The 25,998-nt window shown below is 37.7% G+C and overlaps 1 protein-coding gene across 4 annotated transcripts in view; it reads left to right on the plus strand.

Annotated features, from left to right (window-relative positions):
- Positions 1-25,998, plus strand: part of def8 (differentially expressed in FDCP 8 homolog) — a 169,262-nt gene that overhangs the window by 110,508 nt on the left and 32,756 nt on the right. For all 4 annotated transcript variants that reach the window (XM_051134718.1, XM_051134719.1, XM_051134717.1 and 1 more), the window contains 6 exons: positions 7,041-7,190; positions 7,685-7,826; positions 16,247-16,411; positions 16,932-17,059; positions 22,220-22,333; positions 22,596-22,676. In XM_051134718.1, coding sequence (XP_050990675.1) covers positions 7,041-7,190; positions 7,685-7,826; positions 16,247-16,411; positions 16,932-17,059; positions 22,220-22,333; positions 22,596-22,676 — 780 coding nt within the window. The remainder of the gene's footprint in view (positions 1-7,040; positions 7,191-7,684; positions 7,827-16,246; positions 16,412-16,931; positions 17,060-22,219; positions 22,334-22,595; positions 22,677-25,998) is intronic.

A 25,998-nucleotide genomic window follows, 5' to 3' on the forward strand; every position in this document is an offset into this window, starting at 1 on the left:
CAACAGTGTCGAACGCAGCACTAAGATCCAGTAGCAGTAACAGAGACATACAACCACGATCGGATGACAAGAGCATTTGTAACTCTAATAAGAACAGTCTCAATACTATGATACGGTCTAAAACCTGACTTGAAATCCTCACAGATACCATTTTTCTGTAGGAAGGAACATAATTGTGAGGATACTACCTTTTCTATTATCTTTGACAGAAAAGGGAGGTTCCTTAAATAAATATAAATTGAATGAAATGCTCTCTTCTAAAATTTCAAAATCCTTTCGGTATGTGAAACAAAAATACTTCGAATTTGGTGATAAACCTCAAAAACTTTTAGCTCGACAACTTAGTAAAACGGCATCTGAATGAGCAATATACAAAATTAAATCAGACACAGGTGAAATTCTTACTTCTTCTAAAGATATAAATCGTAGGTTTCAAAAGTTTTATGAGACACTGTATACGTCTAAAGGAAATATAGATCCTACACTAATTGCTCAGTTTCTAGACCAACAGAATCTACCCTCATTAAATCAAGAGCAAGTTGAGGAGTTAAGTGCAGAAATTACTGTTAAAGAAATATCAGGTACCATAAAATCTCTTAAAGGATGTAAAACTCCTGGTCCAGATGGATTTTGTAATGAATTCTGTAAGGCTTGCAACAAATTACTATCACCTTATTTATATAGGGTTTATAAACAGGCATTTATAGATCAGTCTCTGCCGTCTTCCCTAAATGAGGCAATTATTACTGTAGTCCCAAAAAAACGAAGAAACCCAGAGGAACTTGGTTCTTATAGACCGATCTCACTCTTAAATTCGGATCAAAAAATTCTGGCAAAAACTTTGGCATGCAGAATAAACACAGTAATTAGAAACCTGGTGTATCCAGATCAAAATGGCTTCATACCAGATCGTAACTCTTCCTCTAATCTTAGGCATCTTTTTAACATAATTTACTCTTTCAGAGGCTTGCAGCAAGATCTAGCTATTCTGTCATTGGATGCAGAGAAGGCATTCAATCAAATTGAGTGGCCTTACCTATTTGCCATATTGAAGAAGTTTAATCTTGGAGATAATTTCATTTCATGGATTAAATTGTTGTACTCTAGTCTGTGTGCAAGAATTCTCACAAATCGAACACTGTCTTCTCGTTTTGAATTACACAGGGGTACAAGACAGGGGTGTTCACTGTCACCACTTTTGTTTACATTAGCGAATGAGTCTTTAGCTGAGGCTATTAGAACACATAGTGGAATTTAAAGGCTATAAAACTAGAAGTACTGATAATATGGCGTTATATGCAGATGATTTAATTTGATTTATTTCTATGCCCAAGAGTAGCATTCCAAATATCCTTAATTTGATTAATTATTATGGTACATTTGCCGGATATAAAATTAATTGGGAAAAGAGTGTGTTGATGCCAGTCAATATTGAAGATTCTTCTTGGCTTCAGCATTTGCCCTTTAAGATTGCTTCAGAACAATTCACATACCTAGGGATTTAGGTGACAAAAAAGTTTTCTAACTTAGTTAAGGCCAATTTTCAGCCCCTGTTGTCTAAACTTAAATCCGTGATCAATTTCTGGAGAACACTTCCTATGTCTCTTCTGGGCAGAGTAAACTCGATTAAGATGATATTTCTCCTTCGATTTTTGTATTTAGTCCAGAACATCCCTGTATTTCTGCCCGAATCTTTTTTCAAATAGCTGGACTCTATCCTGGTTCCCTTTGTCTGGAACTATAAAGCCCATAGGATAACACCACCTATGTAAACCCAAAATACAGGGAGGGCTTGACCTACCTAATTTTCTTTACTATTATTGGGCTGCAAACCTAGGGCCTTGACTTCATGGATAGATTTTACTCCGGTGGGGGAGAATTGGTTGGTGTTGGAACAGGAGGAATGTCTCCCATATTCTATTAGGTATAGCTAGTTCACTTTAATGAATGTAATGTAATGAATTTATCTCTAATAGTATCGATCTTGGAAGTAAAGTAGTTCATAAAGTCATTACTGCTATGCTGAGGGGCAAAATCAACGCCTGTTGGCTCTTTATTTTCGTTAACTGAATAAATACCTAGGGTTATGTTTGTTTTCTTCTAAAAGAATCGAAAAGTAATCAGATCTTGCCGTTTTTAACGCTTTTCTATAGGATAGGGTACATTCACGCCAGGCGGTATGAAAAACCTCTAGTTTTGTTTTCCTCCAGCTGCACTCCATTTTCTGGGCTGCTCTCTTTAGGGCATGAGTGTGCTCATTATACCACGGGGTCGGACTGTTTTCCTTAATCTTCCTTAGGCACAAAGGAGCGCTAGAAAAGAGAGAGTCAATAGTTTCTGTTACATCATCAAGTTTTTCTGAGCTATTGGACATGCTGAGGAATTCAGATGAGTCAGGAAGACTACTTACAAAGCAGTCTTTAGTAGTAGAAGTGATGGTTCCACTATACTTGTAATTTGGAGTTGAATTTACAGTTTTCTGGAGTATACACAAGACTAGATAATGATCTGAGATATCATCGCTTTGCTGCAGAATTTCGACGACATTAACATCTATTCCATGTGACAGTATTAAGTCTAGAGTATGATTTTGACAATGAGTAGGTCCTGACACGTGTTGTCAAACCCCAATAGAGTTCAGAATGTCTATAAATGCTGATCCCAGTACTATGGTGGCTGGCGTCTCTATTTTCACGTTACGTACAATAGAATCACCAATAACTAGAGCACTTTCATCAGGTTTCTCAGTGGGTGCATCACTGAGTGGGAAGAACCTGTTTGATGTTCTGACTGGAACAGAAGAGCAGTGTTTTGACCTGCAACTATGTAGTCTCACAGTCACCCAGTTTCACTGCTGCAAAGGCGAAGTTACCGGAACCGAACAATGTACAGGACTCCCTGGGCTAGTCGCATCCAAAGCCGTATCTAAGGCTCTCACATTCTTACTATCCTCTATTAACCTCCTGGGTTCGATGCAAGGTTATTATAGTTTTGCTTTTATTTTAAAGCGAAATTTTATTTTTTGAAATTTGCAGTAAAATTTAATGTTGTTTTTATTAGTTTCATTAATAATTTTGTTAGTTTTAGTTTAGATTGTTCAGTTTAAGAGCAGACCAACAACTTAATTTAACCTTATGACACAAACGTCTAGTGACACAAAATTAAAGCATGCTGAGCTTGATTAGGTGGTAAAAGTATACAAGCAGTCAAGCATTTTTACTCCATAAATCTACACAATTTGTGCTTACATTATCATAATTAAAAGCAGTAAATATGTGTTATTTAATTCGGAAATAAATGTAATTTGTATATATTGGATATTTTATCTTATTTAACCAAAATCATGATACTGCAACTGTCATGTCTTGCTTACTTTCCCGTGAACAAAACGCGCATAACTGGAGCTAATTAAATTCAATAATAATGGCAGAGCCTTTCGATTCACAGTGTTGTGCACTATTGGATTCGTGCTGCAGCTGAAGTGAAGGGCAGCTTAGGGAGCGCTCGTTGCTCTCTTTCTGTAGCCTATATAACTTTATTTTATATGTTTTAGAACGTATACACTGCAGAGACAATCACATTTAGGCAACAATGCATATTCAGATGTTCTTTTTATTTATGAAGAATTATAAACGTGTTGTTCAAAACGATGTAGGCAAAAGTTTTATTGTTTACAGAATGGGTGCTCGTTCTCATCTTTTTTCTGTTGCGCTGCTTGTCTGTTTTTCTACAAAGCACCAAATTTAAATGCCTATTTTTTTTTTTTTTTGTTTAATCGTTTGCTTTACATGAGAAAATTAATAATTTTGCCTTACTGATGCTTTAGATTGAATAAGTAGAGGCGGTTCAGGTCACTAGGTCGTCTAGGCTATGTCAAATGGGCCGAGTCGGGTACAGAATGTGCTGCTGTCGGATAACGGGTCGGGTGTCCTGTTAAGCAGCCTACTGTTGATGCGCGTTTACCAAACAGCATCAGTGCAGGAGTCTGTTTTAAACTGTTTTCATCTATCTGTCAGATATCCTCACGTCTATGATGCGCCATTTACAGGTAGGTTATTTCCCTAAACTGCCACACAGCTTGGGGCAGATTGGACATTGTTTGCATGAATTACAACAACTTCCTGTTTCATGGCTTTAACAACATGCTTTAGTACTTAGTAAGTGTTGCTAGCATGTTTGAGCATGTTTTTAGCAAGTTTAGCACTCAATGGCTTATTTTACTGTTTTGCTTTTTCATGGCGAAACATGGAAATTTGTCAGGCCGCCACGGACACGCCCCTCAAGATCTTCGCAATTTAGCGTCACAAAGGCCTTATGATAACACTCAGCAAATTTGAAGATGATCGGATTAAAACTGTAGGAGGAGTTCGTTAAAGTACAAGGCCTGAAAATGGCAAAAACTGCACACAAATCGTAAATGAAATTCAATGTAACGGACTTCCTGTTGGGTTTCGGATGTTGTGCCAAAAGACTTTTTTTGTAGGTATTGGTGTGTTACATGTGTGTACCGAGTTTCGTACATGTACGTGAAACGTAGCTCGAGGCACACTCCGTTGAAATTTTATAGGTGGCGCTATCGAGCCATTTTGCCACACCCACTTCTGAAACCCATATCAGATGTATACTGACTGCAGTGTATACTATACGCACTGCAGTGCTCGGGCCCTAATAATCGGAGCAATTCCAATAGGGTCCTCACACTGCAGTGCTCGGGCCCTAATTAAAATATTAAATGGTAATACTAACATGGTAATAAACATGCAGGTCTATGCAGAAACCAAACAATAAAGATCGCTTTGAATACAACAAGATGCTCTTCCATACCAATTTGTGGAAACAACAGTCTGTGTATTGCCTTCCTTCTGATCCCAATGTTAGGAAAAAGTGGATGAAGTATAAGTAGTTTTTTGAAGTATTTTTAAAGAAGTTCCAGACTTTGTAAGACCTCAGTAAGAAGTCAGTCACTTTATTTTACTGCAGATTCATTTAAAAACTTCCACAATTCGATGTGGGATTTTCAAAAAGATTGAAGCTAAATTACAATGCTTTGCAGACTACATAGGAATTGACAGCGATGTTGCCACAAAAGTGTTAGTAACTGTCTTCATGACGTGGTAACTATTGCTTTGTCTCTTCTTACAGATCATTTCATATGTATTGAGTTATTTATGCGTCTTTAACCTAAATCACAGTGTCGTCTATCTGTGAGGAATGAATGTATGCTGTTGGCCAGTCATAGCAGTGGGTGTTTACATTGGAGTTTAAAATCCGCCATGCCTATTCAAACAGAGTGTTCTGCAGAGGAGGGTTAAAAACAGGGCAGAAAATAGCCTATATCTTTTGAATTGTGTTTTTGATGTAAAAATATAGATAACATTATAAGTGGCCCTCAGAGAACAGTACAAAATAAAAAAACAAAGGCAGTTCATGACCCCTTTAAATATAAATGGTCCTTTTCTACCCTGACTTTACCACTCTGATTTGAACGTTTCATTGGAAAGGACATGTCTTTCGGTGAGACTTAAGTATAAATGCCCACTCTTATGATTTGCTAACATCTTTGCATATGAAATGAGCATTATATGGAACTCTACTGTTGCTATAACAATCACCAAGATGAACCAGTCGTGAAAAGTGTTAATTATATCATTATATTTAAAACTGCTCTTGTTGCTGCATTACACTGTGTCTAAACAGTCATGTCTACTGAGCACACACAGTGCAATGATCTTCTTGTTGCAATGTGAATTTTGCAATCTCACTAATACTTTCATCATAGGTGATGAAAACACCATGTACAGTTGTGTTCAAATAAATAGCAGTGCCTTAATAAAAGTGAATAAAGTTAATTTTTAAAGTGCATATTTAAATATTTGTCTGTGTCACAGAAGTCTGTGATTTGTGTGTTTTTTTTTGTTTGTTTGTTTGTTTGTTTTTTACAGGAGGCAAAGAAAATTAATATAGACATGTACAAAAAATAACAATATCAACATTTTTCTCTTCAAACTCAACGTCTCGGGTTACCCATGTAACCATGGTTCCCCAAGAGGGAACAGGATGCTGTGTCCCTCTAATAGAGACTTTTGGGAACGCTCTCTGCGTGTTTCTGAAGCATGTGTGAAACAAAGCCAATTTATTGGTTCACGGTGACTTCATAGGCAGGTGCCCGGGGGATTAAAAGGGCACCTGTTGAATACGTCACCAGTTCAGCTGTCAAAAGGAGACATAAGCAGGTAGGCCGAAGGCATGGCAAGGGGGACGCAGTGTCTCGTTCCCTGTCTGGAAACCATGGTTACATGGGTAACCTGAGACATTCCCATTCTAGAGAACTTAACGCTGCGTCCCTCTAGTGCTTAACTCTCCCTCTAGTGATTTTAGTTCTTAAACTTGTAGCAGAAGTGCACTGCATTTCCATTTGTGTGTAAATACCAAAAACATTTTAGTTCTCAATTTCATGACTCCTTCAAAGGTACAGCAGCCCAACATATACTGTGTCTTTAATGTTAATCAAAGTACAAAAGAAAATAGAAAATCACTCATTGCTCTTGACTGAATAACTTCTAGTCGGAAATAGAAGAAATTGAGTATTTAATTACTTTATTTAATATTGTAGTATTTGTCTTGCCTGAATACTACTGTCACTTTGAAAAAAAATGTTCTTAATTTTTTATTAATTATTCAGATTCTTAAAATAATTTTCTAGTCTTTGTATATTATTTTTTCATCTTTAGTATGTTAAAATCTTTTATCTTTAAAATCTTTAGTCCTGCATTTATATTAATATTTATGTCCTTTTTGGAACTTGAACCCTGACTTTCTTTGTATAGACAAAACATATAGGTGAAACATTCTTCAAAATATATTTTTTTGCGTTCCACGGAAGAAAGTCATACAGGTTTGGAACAGCATTATGTGACAGAATTGACATTTTTGGGTGAACTATCTCTTCATGCATTGAAACCTTTCATTAAAGTAAGTGCTTCAGCATGAGTTGCTTATCCTATTATTTGAAGCACTGAAATGTGTGGATGTTTGCACAGGGTTCGTTTGTGGCATCTGACATAGAGCAGCTGAAACAGGCCATAGCTGAGTGCAAGAGACTGATCCTGGAACTTCCAGAACATTCAGAGAAACAGAAGGACACAGTAGTCAAACTAATCCACCTTCGGCTCAAACTACAGGAACTAAAGGTTTGCACTACCCATCAAAATTTGCAGACAATTATTCGTTTGAATAATAAATGTTGAACAAAGTGAAAATAGGCCTTAAATAACAATACAGTATTTTTACTAATATAATACATTTATTTCAGTTGATCTAAAGTTGATCTAAATTGTTTATTGTCTTTCCCCTATCAAAATGTATATGTTAATTAAAATGGGATGTACACATTTACTTTTATAGATTTACAATGTAATCATCATAAAAAGTATATAAATACATTAGCATGGTACTGTACATGTTTAAGTGTTTCTCTGAAACACTCCACTGTTGTATAGAATATGTATCAGGGTACCTGCTCTGTTTGTGCATTCACCAGGGTAAATCAGGGTTCCTGAGTTAGATCAAAACATTTTTGTTGGTGAGAAACAAATTCAGTAAGTGTCCAAATATTTTGCTAGTAGTAAACTGTATAAATAAATTGTTGAATTTTGTGTTTTACTGTTGTGTTGGATATAAACAGGACCCAGAGGAAGATGAGCCCAACCTGCAGGTTCTATTAGAGCATCGCTTCTCAAAGGAGAAGAGCAAGAGTGTCAAACAGATGTGTGACAAGTGTAGCACCATCATATGGGGTCTCATTCAGACCTGGTACACCTGCACAGGTCAGACCATCTCAACTGAACCCAATGCAACAAATTATATTAAAAACAAATATAATTTAATCACTATTTACTGCCATTCCAAACTAGTACCCAAAAAAAATTATTCAGCAGCTCATAAAATTCCCAGTGGGGCCTATACTCAACATGGAAGCCTAGAGCTAGTGAGCATATGATATGTTTAGAAATATATTTTCGTAAACAAAACACAAGTTTTAGTTAAATTGTCTTGTTAAAATTTGCAGCAATAATACTTGTGTAACACTGTTGACAGTCAACAGGTTTGCTAGTTTAACCAATATTAGGGGAAAGAGAGAGAACATAACTTCTAGTGTTTCATCCATGTGCCTCTAGAGGAAATCATCATACTGTGAAAATTATGCGAGAATGGGACAAACCATTCCTTTCTAGTGGGTAACTTAGTTGGCAATGGTTTTTTGGACACAAAACAAGTTATATCACAATACTCACTTATTAATTTTGAAGCACAAACCCAAATGTCTTGATAACCTAATCTAACTGAAGGAATACTAATAAAGCATGGTAGAACTATAAATTCCATAAACATCCATATGAATGTAGTCTATTTGATAAGTGTGCAATATTCCGAGCCTTAGCGACAGCGCAATGTTTAAAAACAACAAAATACGCTAGGGCTGGGTAAACAAAAAAACAATAGATTTCCCTATTTTTATAGATTCTCATTTTAATGAGGCAAAATCGATTCTTATATCACAATCGATCTTTTGGTCTATGCTGTTTTCAGTTGATGAATGAATGCGTCTTCCTTCCAAAAAGAGCAATAGGCTAGGCTTTGTGTCACTTTTGATATTAAAAAAAAACTCTCAGATTTCAAAATCTGTCCATTTCATTAGGAAATTCAAGCAATAGATATCATCTTGGTGCTCTTTAATGTGGCATGATAGATCATTGTAGCTTCTGGGTACTCGTTTGTGCATAATCAAATGCATAGGAAAACATTTGTGATAGTTCCGTTTTTGCTCTGGATCCAGTGCTCTGCTGCTACATTGGAGCGCACTCACCACCAATTGGACAGGGGTGGGAATTACAGCTACAATTTACAATAGATCACCCTCAGTGTAATCCTTCAAAATGCTGGATGGCCTCCAGATTTTTCCGTCACTGATAAAAAAAATTTTTTGGTTAACGTGACCTCTGATGTATATATATATATATATATATATATATATATATATTAGGGGTGTAACGATACATGTATTTTGTACCAAACCGTCACAGTACGGGCATCTCGGTTGGGTGCATGAGGCCTTACAACAAATACAGGCAATTCACTCTCAGTCCAGAAGGGGGCACCCGCAGTAATGCAACTCTGTTTGATAACCGCCAACAGAATAACAGCGAATGCCAGGAGTTGAGCACTTGAAAACAAAGCCCACTAGGCAGTGATCATGTGCTGATTCTGAACGTGTCTCTGACAGACAAAGGAGTATAACATTACTTTAAAAGGCTTGCGCACTGAACTGTCTGCAAAATGGAGCTTTGTGCGAATTTTGAAATGTCAAGGCATATTTCAGCCAAAAAATGCATACCAATAGGGGTGTGTGTGTGTGTGTGTACATATATATATCATCTCATTATCTCTCCTTAATGAGAAATGGAAGCAAACGCATTGGACTACGTTTGGGGTGACCATAACAGCATGTAAAGCATCTTAAACGTAGTTAAGTATTAAAAAGTAAAAGTACAAGTAAATGCAAAATTGAAAAGAAGCAAATAACCACATTTAAAATGTTCGTACACAGTTTGAAAAGCAAGATTGTTTTCAGTTTTAACTCTTTTTTTCTGGTAACACTTTATTTTGATAGTCCACTTTAGACATTCTACTAACAGTAAGTAACTTTGCAACTGCATGTCAACTAGTCATTACAGTATTAGTAGACTGTTTAATATCTTCTAACACTCTTCTAAACTTTGCAAGTATATGTCTTCTACTGACCCTAAACCTAACCTAACAGTCTGCTCTGAGAGTTAGTAGACATGTAGTTGCAAATTAATGAGAATTAGTTTACATGTAGTTGCAAAGTAACTTATAGTTAGTAGAATGTCTAAAGTGGACTATCAAAATAAAGTGTAACCTTTTTTTCCATTTTGTATTTTTGGGTAAGAATAAGAAGCACTTCATCCGGTACTTAGTTTCTTTCATTCTAACATAAGAAAAAATTTCTGGAATCTGCATCTGAAATAGCATTTAGATGTATTTACACAGTTTAATGTGTGGGGACATGGATGCATTTAAACTGCATTTACAGATGCATAAATAGGCCTAATGTTTTGTTTTTAACATTTAGCATTGAATAATGATATTAGTATGGAGCCCCTTAAGGGACATGGTGGTGAAAAAAATCAGAGTGAGTGAAAAAAAATTCAGGGTGGGAGGAAAAATATTTTTCAGATTTTTTTGCGTTCTCTCGCAAAACATTTGCGTTCCCTCGAGAAACTTTGCGTTCTCTCGCAAAACTTTTGCGTTCCCTCGCAAAACTTTGCCTTCCCTCGCAAAACTTTTGCGTTCTCTCGCAAAACCGGTTGAGTTCGGACAAACACTTCCTGTTTACTTAGCTCAGTATGTTCACAACGGAGCGGTTCATAAGAGTTTTATACTGAACTTGAACTCAAGTGGCCTATTATAGAAATACAGTCATTTAATTGCTTATAGTTTAAGGCACGATTTTGGAACATTCTAAAACGCTTAATGTGGATTAATGTACTAAAACAGTGACAGCGGAGGCCCAATGCGGTATTAATAATGCTATTCATACTAATAAATATTTTAATATTAATACCCTTAGCATTACTCTTAATAAAGCAGTCATAAATGCAACTTGCTAATGTCTTTTCTCCCCACTGAAAACCTTTAGGATACAGAAAACGCTTAAGGGAAGCTAATGGACGAATTAAGACGGTATTTGTAGTTACAATGGTTTAAGTATAGTAACCATGGTTAATTTGTTTGCTGCTTGTTTAAAAAAAAAAAAAATTACGTTTTTGAAAGGAAAAATAAAACAAATAAGTCACGTAGCCTATTAGTCCCATTTTATTCAGAAATAATACCAGCAGGCCTACAGCGTGTTATAATACCAACCTTATAAACACATATAGCCTAGGCTATTTTAGTTCCCCGCACTCCACAGCAAATCCTTTAAATTTAACCGTATTCAGAACAGACCAAAAACCAAAACCAAAAAACTGTAACTTATTCATTTTTAATGAATAAATATAATATAATGCAGTATATAATAACAGGTATAAGCTTATTTAGCTCTAAATAAACCAAAAGAAATAATTTAAAGCGAAACTCAAAGTATGGGCTCACGTATCACTCTTCTTCAGCACAAATCCAAATGTTTCCATATTCGCAATGTATTTGCTGCTAAACCATTAAATTAACCGGGCTTCGTACGTTCCAATATCGACATGAAAAAATCATAGTGAACAAAAATGTGCCGCAGTGGATTGGACCGGTGCTCACGCTGTACGGCACAGACTAATACAGGCTATTTAAATTGACTAGTGTAACTTTGTATCTGTTTGAGTGATTCTGAACAGGCTGCGAGCCGCCGGCGCGATCAAATAGCTGAAATATAAAAACTCTCTTCCATACAGAAAAATAGCCTGTGCGAGTTATTGTTTTTCATGTTTAAAATAGGAGAATGCAATATCCAAACGACTGTAAATGCAACATTAATTTTATATAGCAGTTCAACAAAAAGGGTAATATTAAGTGACATTTTAAATGTAGCCTACATTTTAAACACATGATGTTTGTTATATTTAACGAAATAATAATAGTTCCAACGAAATCCGCAACAGAACCGGTGTGTCTCCAAGCAACAGCGATGTTTCGTTGCTGAATTAATCTGCAGCTTTGAACCATTCGGAGAGTCCGTGATTAATAACCCATTCATAACTACAACCATTTGCTTAGTTATTGAATGAATGAATGAATGACGCGACGCCTTGCTAATTAAGACAGTGACATGCCGCCACCTACTGGCGATTTAGTTTGAATCTACAAGTATCTCTTCGTTTTTCCATTATTTATTGCTTTATTTATTATATTACTATACTTAATGAAATGTTAAGAATATGATATGCAGGGCATACAGTTGATAAGGCTAGAAAAATGTAAATCAATTTAAGGGGGAAAATATTGTAACGGAAAAGGTGACTGCGGTGGGGGTAGTCAGAAGAATGTTAAATGCTGTAGGGGGTACGCCACTGTAGAACGTCTGAGAACCACTGGCTAAATGGATTACTTCATTAATTGCCTATTTTTAATAAAATATAAAATGTTGGCTTTTTATATCACTGTCTTCTTATATTAAGCCAAGTTAAGCGCGGTTTTCTATGAGCTCATATTCTGGGCTCATCTGCTTGCAGGTACATAGAATATATTTGTAATAATTCCATATTTGGTCTTTTTTTTTAATCAACGTCTTCATAAAGCCGTGTTTTCTTTATGGGAGGAAAAGGCTTAACATGCAATTTAGAGCTTTCTGTTCATATTCGGGGCTTACCTGCTTTCCTACATTTAAAATTCATTAACAAACTGTATACCGAATTCGGCCTTTAGCCCGTTAAGTTTCCTTTCTATGGGGATACGCTTAACGTGCAATTTAGCGGGTTACGTTTATATACTGAGCTATTCTGGTATATAAGGTGTGTACGGAATTTGGTCCTAGAGTGTTTTACATTTTAGAATGTCCCAAAATCGTGCCTTGATGTATTTATATAATAGCCTACTTGAGTCCAAGTTCAAAATCAAACTCTATGAATCGCTCAATTGCGAAGGTGCAAGCTAGGAACCACTACAAACTGTAAAGTTAACAGAAAGTGTTTGTCCGAACTCAACTGGTTTTGCGAGAGAACGCAAAAAGTTTGCGAGGGAACGCAAAAATCTTTGCGAGAGAACGCAAAAGTTTTGCGAGAGAACGCAAAGTTTTGCGAAGGAACGCAAAGTTTTGCGAGGGAACGCAAAAATCTTTGCGAGAGAACGCAAAAGTTTTGCGAGAGAACGCAAAGTTTCTCGAGGAAACGCAAATGTTTTGCGAGAGAACGCAAAAAAATATGAAAAATATTTTTCCTCCCACCCTGAATTTTTTTTCACTCACTCTGTTTTTTTTCACCACCATGTCCCTTAAGGGGCTCCGTATATTTGAAATCATTTGAAATATGAAAAAAAAAATTGTCAAAATGTGAGATTAAAACCACCAGTAGGTGGCAGTAAGTGACTGTTAATGAGTGAGTCATTAAGATTCAACCGATTCATTAAAATGACTAATTAATTCAGTAACAAAGCATTTGACGGTGTAAATGAGTAAATCATTGAATTATTTTTATCCACCGATTTGTTGAAAAAGCTGATTAATTCAATAAGAAAAACATTGTCCATTGCCATCAAATAAACCAACATAAGGAGCCGTTCACATATCAGGTCTTTTGCGCGCTCAAGTTCGTTATTCCAAATGCGCGCAGCCGCGCTCATAACGGAAGCAACACGGTCGCGATGCGCACGCGGTGTGACGCGCTAGGTTTTTTCAGACGCGTCCGCGCCGCATCGAGATGAAAACATCTCAGAGTTTTCTAAATGTCGCAAGCGCACCGCGGGTCATGTGACAAGAACCAACCAATTAGCTTCATCCTTTCCCATAACAACATTGAAAGCTCAGCCAAGATGGAGAAACAGCTGATCATAGCTGTACAGGGATAGCCATATTTAAATGTAGTAGCAGAGCTACAGCAAGCGATTTTTAAGTGCTAGAAATCCGTTTGTCCTTTGATGAAACTTCCGCGTCTTCATTGAGAGTTTGGGTCATGGTTGGGCAGACCCACGGAAGCGCAAGCTACAGAGCGCTTTGGAAAGAAGAGAAATCAGCGCACCTAGCGTTTTCCACACGTTTTTAGGCGTGATATGTGAACGGCTCCTAATGTTTTCACTATGACTTAATTTGTGTTTAACATGATAACCTAAGGGGCCGTTCACATATCGCATCTTTTGCGCACTCAAGTTCAAATGTAGGCGTGCGGCAGCCGCGCTCATAACGGAAGCGACACGGTCGCGATGCGCACGCGGTTTTTCTAGGCAGAAAGAAGGAGAAAGTGGCGCGCCTAGCGTTTTCCACACATTTTCAGGCGCGACGTGAACGGCCCCTAATGTTTTCACTATGACTTAATTTGTGTTTAACATGATAACAATTTAATAGAAACATTGTAGGTTACAAATGCTTACGTTTCCTTAGTTATTCTAAAAGCAGCTACAGAAAATGAGCAAAGAACATTTAGCCTACGTTATCAAAGAACATCATCACTGACTAGCCTAGTCTAATCTAGCCGAGTTTATGCACTTTAAAGAACACTCCTGGTACCATATGTGAATACAATATTTACAGCACTGTATGATGAATACATTTCTTACCCCTTATTTACACTGCACACGTCTACGGCGCGAAGGGGGGCCCCAAAACGAGTTAGGCCTACTGTGCCTCCCTTTTACATTCTCTCCCCTGCTTGCTAAACAGGATCGATTCCAAAAGTGAAAGCAAAACCGGAAAAACAGCGCGCATAAGAAAGCAATTGCAAGCTTTCGCGAGCCTCAGCAACTGCACGCAATTACAGATTGCAAGCTTTCCACCTGAAAGACCCCCTCCCGCTCACCGTGATTTGTGCCTTTGTGTTTATACCAGCCACCTCATGGCAAATTTCTGAAGCGCTCCACAAACGGCTCTCTGCACTGCATCACTAGAGTTAGGCGCCTAGTCTACTTAAGACAGATAATAATAATAATCGTCTTGTTATTATCAAAGGCATCAGCAACAGGCGATATCTATACTATCGTCTATCGGCACAACCCAACACAATGGCTTCAACATGTTACAGATAAATATAAATGTTAGAAGTATACAAAATACAAAGAATAAAACCCAAAAATACTCAGTTAAAGCTCAACACATTACAAATAAGAAACCATTCACCAAAAATAATCACACATATACATTAATGAAGATCTAAACAACAATATATTTCTTAACTGGCATGGATGGCTAATATAAGTAAATAAATAAAACAGATTTTATAGAGAACGGGATAACCCTTTTTACCTTGGCTAACAACAGCTTCATCCCTGTAATGGAGGCTCACACAACATATTAACATAGTACATCTTCCCTACATATATATGAGCAATATCACATGAGTAGACTTGAGATATGGCTGTATATCGGCACGGCTGTGATTCGGCCATAGGCATGAGGCCGCAGGTAATCACAGCATGCCGATATACAGCCATATCTCAAGTCTACTCGTGTGATATTGCGTTTATACAACAGTTCGACAGCACAAATGTGTACATAAACCGATCTGAGAAAGCAGTGGCTGGTAATCATACGTGATTGTTCACCACAGGGTGTCAGTGCTATATAGTCACCTAATCGTGATGCTGCACTTTGTGAGATGATAAATAAGATCATAATGAACCTGTATTTACCTGTATTAAATATGTTAGTCACTATTCTGTGTCATATTCTGTCATCGTTTCACTGTATGTAGCCTAATGCCAAAATATGTATATTCAATAGTTGCACTGTCAGCGTGTTACTGTTAAAAACTATTTAAATATTTAACTTTGTTAAATAAGGCAGTTACCGCACATTCATTCAGCCATTTCAAACTATGGAATAAGCAGTATGGACTTGGAATAAGAGCACCAATGCACACAAACAAATTAACTCTACACTGGTTTTACTACACTGTCTATAGTTTAATGATGGTAGGCTATTTGTAGTAAAAGTGTTGTTATACAAATGGCAAAAATCGAAAAAAACATGGCACTTTTACTATTGCAAAACCATGGTTAATTTTCGTAAGGGTGTTTATCAGTCAAACTCATTTAAAACTGTACATTCATCAGGTATGAAATATGGTCAGTAAAAGAAAAAATACTTTTTTGAGAATGTGGCAGGTTAATATCAGGTTAATATATTTATTTATTATCTAGTGTATATATATATATGTACTTGTATACTAATATTTATAACTTGACTATGTCTTGACATTTCTATAGTGTCATTTGTGGTACGCTGTTCACAAGACTTTAGACAAATCTACAGTGAAGTAATTCACAGTTCAGACTCTTCAATCTGACACTTGGTTACAATGGAGTATTATTTTTTAATTGCTTAAAAACGTTTAGATCTTTCTCTGATGGACTGGTCATCCTTTAAAGGTGTTTCCCTGCCTTCACCCTGCAGTATATAGTACTGGCTGCCTACATACAAGTTACTCTCCTCACATACAAGTTGTTTAGAGAATGGATGGATTCAGATCTCACTGAGACTTTTTAGTTTAGTTTCAGAACTATTATAAATTGCTTTTATTTCTGGTTCCAGGTTGTTATTACCGTTGCCATAGCAAGTGCATGAATCTTATCAGCAAACCATGTGTGAGGTCAAAGGTCAGCCATCAGTCTGAGTATGAACTCAGCATCTGTCCTGAGGTCGGTCTAGACAAACAGGACTACAGATGTGTGGAGTGTCGGGCACCTATCTCTCTACGTAAGTCTCTTTCCAAACAAGCATCACATCTTCTATTGCTTTTCCAACATTTATCTTTGTCTCTGATGATGACAGAAATGTAAACCGTTACGAAAATAAACCATTACACCAAGTAAAACCATTTTGTAGTAAAATTACTACAAATAATATATAGTTAAACCATGGTTCCCATAAATTAACAGTTGTTTTGCTATACTAACCATACTTAATCATGATATTTGTAGTAAAACTGTGGTTATACAAATTGTAATCAATACCCCAAAAACACATGGTTGCCACACTGTTACTATAATAAAACTATGGTTAATTTTCATATGGGGATTTTTGTTTTTTGTTTGTTTGTTTGTTTGTTTGTTTAATTTTGTTTTGTTTTTGCGTAATAAATTCTTTATGTAGTTATTGTCAGAAGTGTTAGATTCAGAGTTGTATGATTGCTGTATAATAGGGAAACATTGTGAGATAATTTTGATATTTGGAATTCGGTTGCATAAGTTGTATAATGTTGTCTTGTGTTGTGTAGGGGGTGTTCCTAATGAGGCACGGCAGTGTGATTATACGGGTCAGTATTACTGCAGCAGCTGCCACTGGAATGACACAGCCATTATTCCAGCTAGAGTCATACACAACTGGGAGTTTGAGCCCCGTAAGGTACAATAACATTGACTCCTTGTGAGCAATTATGTGATCTAATATCTACATAAAGGCCAGATATACTCACAGCGAAGTTCTTTTTCATTGTTCATTAAGGGGTATAATGTTAGCAAAATCTCAATGCTGCCTACGTTGCTGAGAGCAGTGTTTAGATCAGAGGTCTCAAACTCCGCAGCTCTGCAGAGTTAAAAAATGACAGCACTAAAAAAAACAAGAAAGCATCCGATCATAACGATTTGGATATGTTTGCATGAGCTCTGGTATTCAGTGCTTCAGTCAAGTAAAGTCACATCACATGCATTTACAGTATGTAGCACTTTATACAAACAAATTAAAACCAAAAAGCTTTACAGTATTAACAATCATAAAACAGTGTTTATTTCAATTAGAAATACAGCTGCAAGCAGGAATTGCATCAATGAGAAAAATACAAATATAATCACTATTACTATGATTGAAAGATGTATCACTGTTCACCAGTAGATGCTGCTGTTACAAAATTTATGTGGTGTGGTCAGTGTGAGGTGGCAATGGCACAAATAAAATATGGCATCAGTGCGTCAAAGCTCTGCAGAGACAGCCTCAGAGTCCTTTTGCGCATCATGTCTCCAATTTGTTGCGGCGCTGTATGAAAACGGTTTCGTCTATCGACATGAAATCCATAATTTTTTGTCAGCACAGTCTGAAGATGATTTGACTCAAATTTGGTAAAAATGAGACAAACAGTCTAGGGGGAGTTTGAAAAAGTAGGTTTTAAAAGAAAATCAAAATGGCAGACAGGAAGTTCAGCCAACTATGGCAAAATTGGTATGTTCTCTGCATGACCCAAGAATCCAGTTTAGTTACAATAGACTTATTTAATCAGAAGTTATTAGCATTTTTTGAAATTTAATTATTGATGGTTAATGGATGGTTTATCACTTTTGACCAATAGGTGGCACTGTTGCCAAATTGATGTGGCGTGATCAGTGGTATTTCTCAAAGAGCCATAAGATCAGGTATCAGATCAGATGAATGTGTAATATGACACAATTGTATTATCAGTTTGATTATTTTGATGGTACTGCATATCAGCTAGCAGTAATTATTATTATTAGTATAATAATTGATTCTAAGTAACTTTGCAAGTATGTGAACCTGCTACCTAGCCTAACCTTAACCTAAGTCTACTAATACGGAAGTATTATAATGTATTATAATTGTTGTTATGATTATTCATGAGATGATATAAGATATTATAAGGTATTTATAATGCATTATGCATTCATTATAATGCCTTAGAAATACCATTATAATTTATGTAAAAAGAGGGGCTTCATAGAAAGTGTTACCGAAAAACTTAACATGGCTTAATGCATTAACAAAGTAATATTAAAAGGCTAAACTTAGTATACTGATGATACAAACTATATGCAAGCAAGCAGCCCTGGATATGAATGCAAAGTGCATTCATGTTAAGTGTTTTCCTCTGATAACAAACCATTATAAAGAAAACATTTTACAGATAAGTACAATTTGAACTATGCCAATGCAATTCCACAAATGCCAACATAATTTTCTAGTCTATTCAAAAATATTGTGGTCATAGTATCAAATCCCTAGCTAAGTTCCAGTAGCACTAATTAAGAGATAAAACCATGATTGGATGATAACAGCAGGTCATTTGTAACTGAGAGAGCACGATACAGTCTATATCCTCACTGAAAATCCTCACAGATACCACTTTTCTCTAAGAAGGAATATAGTTGTGAGGATACTGCCTTTACTAGTATTTTAGACAGAAAAGGGAGATTCGAGACTGATCTGCAATTATCTAGGATCACTTGAGCAACATGTTTGCGAGTTTTTGGCCATAGCAAACTATTCAGATATCCCTGACTGTATTTTCATAGAAATTTTCTGCGAAGGCGTTAATCAACCTCTCAGTTCTGTGCTCAAACACGAGGGTCCGCTTTCATCACTCATAGTCCAATTTTTGGACTATGCTTTGTTGTCTGTGTGTTCTTTTTTGACTGTGGGTGTCGCGGACGAGGAACGCAACATTGCGGTTGGGACGGCCTCAAATTTAGTCAATCGCAAGCTCCAGGACACTCTAGCATAATGATCACTACTCCAGTGTTGAAACCTGCTTGTGAGATGGCGACTGCACCGGAGTGCACTAACACAATTTTGGCAACAGCGGAGCCCGTTCACAAAATGGCGGTGAAAAACAAGGCTCCGTCATGTCACTGCTGCCATCCCTGTGTCAAGTCAAATCACGGCTGTGTTTCCTGAGTCAAGTCAAGTCAGAGCTGCTTTTCCCGTGTCAAGTCAAGTTACAGCTGTGTTTTCTGAGTCAAGTTAAATCAGAGCTGCTCTTCCCGTGTCAAGTCAAGTTATAGCTGTGTTTCCTGAGTCAAGTCAAGTGAGAGCTGCTCTTCCTGTGTCAAGTCAAGTCACAGCTGTGTTTCCTGAGTCAAGTCAAATCAGAGCTGCTCTTCCTGTGTCCAGTCAAGTTACAGCTGTTGTTCCAGAGTCCAGTCAAGTTACAGCTGTTGTTCCCGAGTCAAGTCAAGTTACAGCTGTTGTTCCTGAGTCAAGTCAAGTCACAGCTGATCTCCATGAGCCAAGTCAAATCTCAGCTGATCTTCATGAGTCAAGTAAAGCCACAACTGATCTTCATGAGCCAAGTCAAGTCACAGCTGATCTTCATGAGCCAAGTCAAGTTACTGATGTTGTTCCTGGGTCAAGTCATGTCTCAGCTGACCGTCCAGAGTCACTTCATGTCTCAGCTGACCGTCCAGAGTCACTTCATGTCTCGTCTGACCTCCCAGAGCCTCGTCACGTCATGTCTGATTGCCCAGAGTCACATCACATCCCGTCTGCTACTCCCAGTTCATCAACGTCAGTTCATCATAACCCCAGTCTGGTATACAGCTTGAGGGATGCACCGCTGGTGTCTGCACGCTCAGCCGGTATCCCCAAACCTACTCACCTCACCCCTCCCACTCATGAACTGTTTTCCTTGTCTAGAGCGCTTCCCGTAATGGGAATCGCTTTATGGTGTGTCTGATATACCACCACTGAGTCTCCAGAGGTGGGGGCTTACACTGCAGAGCCTCTGGAGGTGGCAGCGTCTGCTGCGGCATCCTCAGCGGCTGTGATGCTCACCGCAGTTTCTCCAAAGGTGGCGGCTGAAGCTGTGGAACCTCACGAAACGGGGACGTCTGCTCTAGCTCCCTGCACGGTGGTAGCCCCAGCGACACACTCCCAGCCTGTGAACTCATGACTAGTCCTGAACCGGCCACGAAGGCTGTTTATGAACTCTCACCCTGTCCTGAACCAGCCACGGAGACTGTGTATGATCCCCCTGCTCATTCTTTTCTGGCAATGGAAGCCACCTATGATCTCTCAGGCCTGCCTGCCACAGCCAGGGACGTCAGCTGTGAACGCCCTGTCTGTTCTGTTCCGGCCATGGAGGCCATGTATGATCTGTCTGCCCTTCCTGTCACGGCTATGGGGGCCGTCGTTGAACTCTCTGCCCGTCCTGTCATGGCTATGAAGGCCATCAATGAACTCTCAGCCCATCCTGTTACAGCCGAGTATTGCATTGGATTGTGGATTGTGTATTGTGTATGTTGCGTATAGCACTCTCCTAGTGTTAACGATCCTTACAGAGCCATTCCCTTGTTTCCTAGTTTCCCAGTTCCCTAGTTTCGTCTAGTTTCCTGAGTTTTTGTATTCTCGCCTAGTTATCTCGTCTTGTCTGTTTCGCTGCCTGCCCTGTGGATCTCTCACTTGTTTATCGGATTACCCTTTTGCCTAGCCCCCTGGATTACGTTCGCTGTTCACCAACCCTCGCCTGCCTTACGGACTACTCTTCTGTCTTTCTTTACATACCTGTTTGCCGATGTCTGACCCTGCCTGTTTTTGACCATGTCTTTATCTAAAGTCAATAAAGCATTGCATTTGGATCCACCCGCTTCACGTCTCCCTCGCTCCGTTAGAGTATTGCATCAGCCTCAGTTATGAAGATGCGTATCCCTCATATATATATATATATATATGTGACCCTGGACCACAAAACTAGTCGTAAGTCACACAGGTATATTTTGTAGCAATAACCAACAATACTTTGTTTGGTCAAAATTATCAATTTTTCTTTTATGTCAAATATCTGTAGGATATTAAGTAAAGATCATGTTCCATGAAGATATTTTGTAAATTTCCTATCATAAGTATATTAAAACTTTGATTAGTAATATTGCTAAGAACTTCAACTTTAAAGACAATTTTCTCAATATTTCGATTTTTTTTTTGCCACCCTCAGATTCCAGATATTGAAATAGTTGTATCTTGGCCAAACATTGTTCTAACAAACCATACATCAAAACTTATTTATTCAGCATATTTTTCTCTTTGGTAGAAGAAAAGAAATTGGGGAATGTCTCTCTCTCTTTCTCTCCTTCGGCTTGCTCCCTTTATCAGGGGTCGCCACAGCGGAGTGATCCGCACAGTCGATTTGGCACGTTTTACGCCAGATGCCCTTCCAGCCGCAACCCAGCCCTGAGAGTGCACTAATTTGTGCGTCCCCAGTAAATTAGGGGATGTCTGTACCTGTTAAATCCTTTATTTTTCATTAATTTAGCTACTGTATTGAATAAATACCTATGGTTGTGTCTGTTTTCTTATAAAAGATACAAAAAAGCAAATTACACAAGTTTCTGATTCTGTCACTGCTTTAAATCAAAGTCAGTTGAACAAGCCTATCTTGCTACATGGTCTAAGGCATTGGTACTGTAAGAACGTTATTTTCTTTGGCCACGAAAATCATTTCTTGGATTTGATATGTATTTACACTGAATGTTCACTGGATGAACAGATTAGTTGATTGTAATATTAATTTTGATACAGTTACAGTAATATTAGTTCTGCTACAGCTGATATAATGAATTGTATAATAATAATTAATTATACAATTCATTATAAAATAATTATAATTAATTATGATTAATTGTAATTATATTGTAATTATTTATTTATATCTCCCTTTGAGCTAATTTGCTACAGTGAGAATTGATCCTTAAAGGGATAGTTCACCCAAAAATGTGAATTCTATCAGTTTGATAGTGACTCATGACTTAAGACTGATTGTGGTATGTGTGTTGATGTGTTCAGGTGTGTCGTACATCAATGCGCTATCTTGCTCTGATGATGTCCAGGCCTGTGCTCAAACTGAAGGAGATCAACCCTCTTCTCTTCAACTTTGTGGAGGAGCTGGTGGAGATCAGAGTAAGTATCAAAAAGCAAAGGGTAAAATAATGACCTGTTCAATTCTGAGGTTTTGACTTTCTTGACTGCAACTAATAATTTAGTAATGCAACAATTACAGTCTATAGAAGTGATAATTTATAAAAAATAAATAAATAAATTGTGACAGCTTAAACCTTTATTTTTTATTTGTAAAGCTGGTTAATATGAACAGTGCATTTGCTGAAACAGCATTCAGTAGAAAGCAATCTAAAGTAATGTTCTTATCATTCTTGTACTTCAGAAATTACGGCAGGATATATTGCTAATGAAACCATATTTCATCACCTGTAAGGAGGCCATGGAAGCCCGACTCCTGCTGCATGTAAGTGATTAGGACACAATCTCAGGCCCTCTCCAAGACGGCGCCCTTCACCCTTTCAGTTCTCTTTGGAGTTAAGTCTTATTTTCAGTGTATAGATATGGCCCTGCTGTGAAGCTTGCATCAGTGTTCATCATGGACACACTCCAGTATTTCATCTAGGACAGGGCGTTACAGTCATTCCTTATACTTCACACAAACCTTTACTGTATAGAAATAGTGCTGTCTTGGTAAGTATAATACTTGTGTATTACAAAATATTACGATAGTAGTGTTAATATTATGGGTAACACTTTAGAATACAGTTCCGTCATTCATGAATAACTACACAGGAACAAATGACTAATGCACTATTAACATTCTAGTAACTAATATTGACTAACAAGAAACAAGAAATTAACAAATCAGTAATAGCGCTTAGTTGAACGTGGTAGTTCACTATTAGCTAATCAGTAACTTTTTTTTTCATATCTCCCAGAGAACTACTAAGAACTACTATATACATTAGTGTTTCTCAACGGGGGCAGTACTGCCCCCCAAGGGGCGTTCGGACAGCATCGGGGGGCGCTGGAAGCAATATTTTTGAAAGGGGGGCGTTGAGCTGTTCCTGGGGGGGCGTTTGGTCAAGACGAGTTTACACCAAAGATGTATGAGCTGAAACTTGCAAAAGAAAATGGTCTGCCACATCCTAACGCGGTCTCTACACTGGATACATCAAAGCGCACTTTCTATATCAACTTGTCGGTAGCACAGGCGCGTGGAGTCCCGCAGGCAGAAACAGAACGCGGAATCCGTTTACTGTAGCGCTGGCGCTCAGTTGTTACTGAACGACAGATTATAACGGGATCTGTGTGCTTTAACACAACGTGTCGCGCTGTTCGCGGCCTGTGTAGTAGTGGTGTTCGCTGCTAGTTTACACCAATAATCCCGCTCCTAGACTTGACGGTGTATCATTTCCTTACCAACGACTTCAGTACTTCTGTAGCGCAGCTGCTGCGTCAAAACAATAGCACGCATTTAGACACGATGAAGCAAGAGATGTTTTTTCTTGTTTAGAAAAATTAATATTAATACTTTTTGTTTGCTGATTGGCTGCGGTTGGTTTGAATACCGAATTTCTAAAGAGTTTATTAAAAGCTCACAAATACAGCCTAATTTATATCCACGTTTTTGCTCCTTTTTTGCTTCTAATGATAATGATACTTCATATGATAAGTCAAAAATGTGATGAATGTCATGTGCCATTCAATGACTGTTTTGGGGGTTAAGATACATGCTTTTAAAACGGGCCTATATATTATAAATAAAATATAGCCTATAATATACACTACCATTAAAAAAGGTCAGTATGATTTGTTAATGGGTTCATAAAAAAGGTTGCATTTGTTTGTTTAAAAAAAAACAGCCTACAGTAAAAACAGTAAATCTACCATTTGAAAAAAAAAAAAATTCTATTTGAATATATTTTAAAATGTGTTTTCTTCTCATGCTAAGCTATAGTATATTACTACAGCTTTCAGTGTCACATGATCTTTCAGAAATTATGCTTATTGTTGCTTACCATTTCTTGTTATTATTATAGCTGGCACAACACACTGACAAAAAAGCAAGATTTGAAATTTAATTGAATAACAAATATATAAATCAGGACAACACTAAAATAGTCACTGTTTTGAAAATGAGGAGCATATGTTTCCCATCTTTCTACAACCCCAATTAAAAGTTGAGGCGTTTTGTGAAATGCCACAAAATTAAGAATATGCCATTTGTTCTCTTTAACTTTTTTTTTAATTGATGTAAGTACAAAGAAAAAATCCATTGTTTTCACTGGCCAACTTTATTTTGTTAATATAAACAAATTTTTAGCCATGATCCAGCTTTGCTTGTGAAGACTGAGAAGCTCCATTTATAGCCAAACATGATACCCTCACCTATTACCAATTCACCTGCTTGCTGTGTTTCAAAGCAGTTTATTTGGTTATTCTATAACCTTTTCACTTTTATTTTGCCTCTGTCCCAACTTTTTTGGAGTACGATACATACTTCAAATAAATAATGTAGCGTCTGGACCAATCAGACATACATTAATTGTTACATTTAACAAATAGTCTTTAAACACAACAGGCCAGCTATATGCTGGAGTTTTGAAGACAACCCCCCAAAGCAACTAACACCCCAAAAGGGCTTAGTTGCCACGGTAACTATCTGATAAGAGGTTTTATTGCTTCAAGGAATGCACATCTGCCCATGCTACATTTGCCATAGGAAAGACACAATGCCTATAGAGATAGACTCTTTCCTATTCATTCACAGACAAACCTTTCTTTGACCTTCCTATCACACATAGCCCAGGTTATTGTGTACAGTATTACTGCATTGTATTTTAATTTTTGTCTGTTGTATTCGTATTTGTCTTTCTACTGTTTTATGCATGTATTATGATAGATGACTAGTAGTATAACCCACCTATGTCATGCTTGGACTCTTTGAGTTCGTATTTTAATGATCTAAAAGATGGTGTAAATTAGATGTTGATACCTTTGCAACATGTTAGTGTTTTAAGAAACCTTAGTAGTTTTTGCATCAACACCCAATCGAATTACATATGCAAAATACCATGCTCACAGACAAAGAGTCGTAAACTTTCCCTTCAAAGGCGAAAGTTACCATTGGTTCGCGGACCTCCTGGAGGCGCAGCCTCCAGAGAGCTTAAAGGCAAACGGTTGACCTTCTCCCTAGTTCTTCCTTCTTCTTCACTCTTCTCACTTTCTCCTTCGTCTGCAACATCTTCTGATTGCTGCCTGTGTGGAGGAACCCACGGGGAGCCTGAGCCGGCACAGGGCGTGCCCGGCGGGCCCGACAGGCCCAACATACAGAGCTGTGGCTCTCGACCACAAAGAGCCAGACAGTTCCACTCAAACCTGGAATTCATCTTCATGACTCGCCTCAGCCAGTCAGTGGTTCTTGGAGAACCTAAGAAGATGAGCTAGAACCCTTCAGGACTTCCCTAAGTGTGTGCCAGGCCTTGCGGCCTTGTCTTTCCATTCCACAAAGATCACAGGACTTCAGCTGGGTCCCTCTCAGCTCTTGGTTTTTCTTCACTTTTCACATGGGATGAAACTCCCAGTCACCATCGAGTCAGAACATCTTTGGAGTTCATCACTCTTCGGACCCAGAAGAACATGATCACGATTCCAAAACCACCACTGCTCCAACCATCAAGACCTTCACCAGAGACTGCATTTGGACACTTGTTCAACGACCAAGGCAATGCAAGTATCGTACATTTAACTAAACAAACAGAGGTTTAGTATAAGCTGTAGAC

The sequence above is a fragment of the Labeo rohita genome, chromosome 18 (genome assembly GCF_022985175.1).
Source record: "Labeo rohita strain BAU-BD-2019 chromosome 18, IGBB_LRoh.1.0, whole genome shotgun sequence".
NCBI lineage: Eukaryota > Metazoa > Chordata > Actinopteri > Cypriniformes > Cyprinidae > Labeo > Labeo rohita.